We start from the raw sequence: 5521 nt of genomic DNA, 5'->3' as shown, positions 1-5521 counted from the left end.
GCGACTTGTGCAGGTTGCAATCCTTTGTAATTTTTAAGTGCCGAGATTGTCCAATTAACCCGATTATACTTCTTGCCCCTGGAAGGAAATAGAATCTCGCAAGGACTTACAGTTTACGGGTGGGATGGAGGAGGGAATGGCTAGTGTTGGGTGTACGTTTTTGGCATTGGACAACTTGAAGAATATGTGGTTAAAACCACTAGCTAATATAAATTCGGCCGAATAATAGGCCATGGTTTTGACAGAAGGCAACTGAAAGTGTGCCTAAACCTAGAATAATTGTTTTCTCTAACAAAGCAAGGAGAAAAGAAACCTTAGTTTTAGGCAGGGTTTTGACAGAAACAGTTTTGGATTTCTTTTATTCCCGAAATCCTTACCTAGCCGAAGTCAGGTATAGCAGTGCACACTGCCGTGTATTTCTAGCAAGTGTGGAGTCAATCCAAAACAATTCGCATTTAAACTCGTTCATAGGGTAGTAGTATTAACATATGTACTACGGATATCAGAGGGACCGGAAAACGTATCTATGTCAAGCTTGCGAAACGTCCATGGGTACGAAACAAGTAAATACCAAGCAAACAACGCGTCATTTTATTGATAAAAGCGAACAACGTTTCCTTTTGTTCTTAGAAACGAACGAGTTTAGAACCCCCATGGTGTCGGAAACAAAGAGCACTTTTTTGATAAGGATTTTTGCCTATTTACAGTCTAAGTCTGATCTTTTGAGTAATTTTTTCTTTGAGTGACTTGACTTATTTTTCGGGCAACATGACCCTCGAAAACTAAGACCTAAGACCCGTCTTAGTTTTCGGGATTACCAAAACTAGGACCCCCTAAAATCGATCCGATGAAATATAAAGTCAAATTGTAACCAAAACAAGTCTAAATTGTCAAATCATCTCCTGTCCGATCCTTTCCACCGAGTTTTGGGTGAAATTTAATGGTAAATTTAAGGGTCTTTTCGTAATTTCGAAAACTAAGACCCCTCTTAGTTTTCGTAATTACGAAAACTAAGACCCCCACCAAACCATTCTGTAAAAATTCTGCAAAGTCGAATTACGACCGTTCAAAGACTATAATTCATAAAACAACCAAAAACTACTATCAAACGTGTGCAAGACGATTCGCTTCTTCAAACAATTTGCAGACCTATATTATCAGCGTTGTTGCTTTATAAAGCCACACATTACCTACGTATAATTGAACACTGAAAATATGCCTTACCCCTATAGGTCTTTAATTTTGTTGTTTATCCTTTATATCATAAAATAGGCTTTCCATTGGAGGTGGATGTTTTTCTTCGAGTCTTCGTATCTTTGCGATCGAGATTGCGTTACCTGCCTGTGATAGCTGAATAACGTATGACACGCGGTAGGTTATAAAACACGGAAACTCAGATTTTGAGTCGTTCGCATGCCTGATCGTAAAGTATGAGAGTAGTTTTTGGTTGTTTTACGGATTATAGTCTTTGAACGGTCGTAATTCGACTTTGTAGAATTTTTAAGGAATGGTTTGGTGAGGGTGTTTCGTTGACGGAATTCAATCACGTTTTTGCGCGCTTGTCTTCATGGACAGCCTCTAGATCTTATCAAAGGGATTGGCTCTGACTATGACGCGGCCTGGGATTACCTGGATTCTATTTATGGAGATCCACGCTTCATATCAGACACTGTGACGCAGGAAATTGTTCAGTTTTGCGCAGTGCAGCATGGCGAGGATGCACGATTCTGCGATATTGTCCATCTGGTGAGGCGTTGTTATAATACGCTTAAAGAAGTCGGAGTCCCTTGTGATAAGGATAACAGCCACATGTTATCGATTATAGAGCAGAAAATGTGCGCAGACGATAGAAAGGTGTGGTCGAGGGATCTTGAACGAGAAGGAAAGTCAGCCTCGCTGAAAGGGTTAATGGAATGGATGTCAGTGGAGATGAAATCACGCATGCGTGCTACCGCCCCCAAGTTGAAACAGTCGCGCAAAGTCAACTATCTTAAGACTCAAGGTGAAGAAAACACGAAGCAGACCAATCACAGATACTGGCTATGCAGGAACTCCACTCATTGGCCGGACCAGTGCCCTAAATTTGCTGCTCTCAGTATTGATGATCGACTGACAAGGGCCAGAGTGAATCATGTATGTTTTAGCTGTTTAAAGAGAGCCGGACGGGATCACAGAGTAGCAAACTGCACTCGAAGACAGCAATGTACTATAGAGGAGAACGGAGCGCAGTGTAACCAGTTTCATCACATTCTCCTTCACAAGAGTAAAGCCATCAGAATCACAATTGCAGCTACAACGTAAACCAGAAGCGCACTTCTGCCAATTATCACCGCAAATATCCATGGCCAAGATGGCATTCAGAAACGTGCGAATGTCCTGTTCGACACAGGAGCCCAAGTAAGCTTGATTAGGAACGATACGACATTGACGCTTGGGCTCAAGGGAAAGGATACTTCTGTAACCATAACGAAGGTCAGTGGTGATGAGGAATTCATGCATTCTAAGGTGTACCGCGTGCCAACATAATCTTTGGATTACGGTAGAAGATACTCCATAAAAGCTATCGGGATCCCTAGCATCAGTGAAGAAGTTACGGCTGTTCATATGTCTCAAATTACTGAACTCTTGGGACTTAAAAATGAGAAACTTCGTAGAGGGAAAGGGCAAGTTGACCTTTTGATTGGAATAGACCACGCCCACATGCGCAACGGCGAAAGTAAGCAGGCTGGACAGCTGGTAGCAAGGCGCACATCAGTGGGAGGGGTGGTCTTTGGTGGTCCATCAGGAGAAATGCTAAAAACCAGTCGCATTCTTCATGTAAAGTTTGGGATGCTTGTTGATCTGACAGACTTCTGGAATACCGAGACTAGGGGCGTCGCTATTAAACCTTGCGGATGCGAAGCTGATAAGCTTACTCAAGTGGAACGGGAAGAGTTAAAAATAATCGGAAACTCATGTCAGAAAGTCGGTAACCAATGGATGATACCGTATCCGTGGAGAGGGGATCCAAACCTCCTTCCAGACAACAAGTGCTTGGCACTGAATCGATTGGTATCAACTGAACGCCGGCTTAAATCCTGTCCAGATCACGCCGAAGCCTACGACGCACAGATGAAGGAGATGCTGGAGATGAAATTTTGCAGAAAGTTGACAAAGGAAGATGAAAGTTACCAGGGCCCAGTTCATTATATACCTCATCATGCAGTCGTTAGGCCTGAGAAGAAGAGTACACCTGTCAGGATAGTGTTTAATTCACCGTGTATGTTTCAAGGTCACCAGCTCAACGACTACTGGATGAAAGGTCCAGACATGCTTAACAATCTCTTTCGAGTTGTTTTGCGTTTTAGAGAGAGAGAGGTAGCCTTGGTTGGTGATATTTCCAGGATGTATCACCGCGTCTTGATACCACCCCATGATCAACACGTTCACCGTTTCAGTGTGAAGGAATTTAGACACTGACTGCATTCCAGACGTGTATGTCAAGAGAGTGTTGACGTTTAGCGATAAGCTAACCCCGACAATGGCGCAGATTGCTCTTCGGAAAACGGCGCAAGAAAGTCAAGCCACAAACCCAGACGCGGCCAAGGTTCTAACTAACAATGTCTATCTGGATATTTGTGACTCTGTTGACACTGTTGAAAAAGCGCAAAGGCTAAGTAAAGATATTGATAGCGTGCTGGCTAAAAGAGGGTTCAGTGTTAAAGGTTCGATTTCAAACAGAGATGTGTCAAAAGGAGACGAAGAGGAGATTTCAGATGTAACGAAGGTATTCAAAGGAGGATCAGACGTAGACAAGGTTTTAGGAGTTGTATGGAACCACGGAACTGACGAGCTTTGTTTTAAAGTCAGGCCAGACTTGATAAAGGTATCAGACGTCACAGATCAAAGCGCGGCCACGTTGACCAAGCAGATGATACTGAGTAACTTACTTACTTAATCCTCTTCGTGTTGTGAAACACATAAGGCCTCGGCCAAAGAGCGCCATTGGCTTCTGTCGGGTGCTTTTCGTTCCAGGTGACCCCATGTCCAGCTGTTTTCCTTCATCTCTTTCTCCACTGTCCTCCTCCATGTTTCTCTCGGCCTGCCCCTCTTCCTACGACCGTCAGGGGTCCATCTGAGGGCAACTCGTGGTAAAGCTGCTGAAGGCATGCGCAGCACATGCCCAATCCATCTCCATCTCCTTCGCTGGACTTGCTGTTTAATCAGTTCTGTTCCAGTTCTTCTGCGCAGCTCATAGTTTGAGATTGTCTGTGGCCAGTATATACGTAGAATATTGCGCAGGCAGCTGTTCTGGAAGACTTCAAGCTTGTGACTGATGGTTTCGGTCATCTTCCAGGATTCTGCGCCATACAGCAGGGTGCTTAGGACATTGCTTTTGAAGAATCGGATCTTTGTCTTCTGGCAGATATTCTTGGATCTCCAAGTACTCTGAAGCGCGGCGAAGGCCTGACTTTCCTTTGAGATACGGACTAGGATCTCTTCTTCTCCATCTCCACTTGTGGACACCTTTGATTCCAAGTAGGTAAAGTGAAGAACCTCATCTACCACTTACCCATTAACCACGATGGGTTCGTTGGTTCTCCTGTTCATCCTTAAGTGTCTTGTCTTTTTAATGTTGATCTTATGGCCTAAACAATCTGCTGTAGTTGCCAAGACACTGGTCTTTGCCTGGATGTCCTGGTACCGGTGTGCGAGCAGCGCAATATCATCCGCATAATCAAGGTCTTCCATCTCATCCCTGGTCAATGTCCATCTCATCCCTCTTCTTCCAACACAAGTCACTTGTTTCAAAACCCAGTCGATCCCCAGGACAAACAGAAAGGGAGAGAGAATACACTCCTGCTTCACACCCGTGGTCACGCTAAAGGTGTCTGTAAGTGTTGTGTTACAAATAACCTGGGACTTGAAGTCGCTGTAAAGCATCTTAATGACACTCACCAACTTTGATGGAACTCCATAGTGACGTAATATCTTCCACAGGGAAACTCGGTGAATGCTATCAAATGCCTTCTCGAAGTCAATAAAGTTGGCACACAACTGAGTAAAGTCTGCGTAAAAACTGAGTACTGAGTAAAGTCGCTCAGGCTAGCTTCTGTATTTCTCATCAGAGCAAAGATTGGGATCCAGCACCTATGGCAGCTGGGAATCGATTGGGACTAAGAGCTCCAACCCGCAATTCAAGACCATTGGACAAGATTCTTCCAGGAGATGATTGAACTTAATGAAGTGTCCTTCCCGAGAGGTCGGCTTACCATCGGAGCCAATGAGGAGGCAACACTGTGCATTTTCTCTGACGCATCACGAGAGGCCTTCGGGTCTTGCGTCTACATCCGGCAAAAGACTAACAAGCATGAAGGTAAGCTCATAGCGGCCAAGTCCATAGTGGCGCCATTTAAAAAATTAACCATCCCACCCCTATAGCTTCAAGCGTCGGTGCTTGCATCTCGTCTAGCGAAGACAATTCAAGAAGGATCGAGAATTAAATTTACTGAGGTCCTGTTCCTCACGGATAGCACAATTG

At 44.3% G+C, this 5521-nt stretch overlaps 1 protein-coding gene and 1 pseudogene across 1 annotated transcript; one reads left to right on the top strand and one right to left on the bottom strand.

Annotated features, from left to right (window-relative positions):
- Window positions 1-1536: 1536 nt before the first annotated feature.
- On the top strand, window positions 1537-3937 carry LOC148728604 (uncharacterized; annotated as a pseudogene).
- Window positions 3934-4923, bottom strand: LOC111340234 (uncharacterized). Its single transcript, XM_022947043.1, has 2 exons — window positions 4553-4923; window positions 3934-4495 (listed from the first exon to the last, which is right to left on the bottom strand). Exons 1-2 carry the CDS (start codon window positions 4921-4923, stop codon window positions 3934-3936), a joined length of 933 nt encoding a protein of 310 aa, XP_022802778.1.
- Window positions 4924-5521: the final 598 nt, after the last annotated feature.

This window comes from Stylophora pistillata, chromosome 6 (assembly GCF_964205215.1).
Source record: "Stylophora pistillata chromosome 6, jaStyPist1.2, whole genome shotgun sequence".
In the NCBI taxonomy this organism is placed as follows: Eukaryota; Metazoa; Cnidaria; class Anthozoa; order Scleractinia; family Pocilloporidae; genus Stylophora; species Stylophora pistillata.
The sequence above is the reverse complement of the archived record's forward strand: the minus strand, read 5'-3'. Positions and strand labels throughout refer to the sequence as shown.

What these genes read in the sequence shown, in the direction of transcription:
- LOC111340234 (XM_022947043.1), bottom strand. Translation starts at nt 4,923, where the DNA reads ATGCTTTACAGCGACTTCAAGTCCCAGGTTATTTGTAACACAACACTT. An exon ending in GAACCCATCGTGGTTAATGG is followed by an intron (nt 4,496 to 4,552) that starts GTAAGTGGTAGA and finishes GGTGTCCACAAG; the next exon opens with TGGAGATGGAGAAGAAGAGA.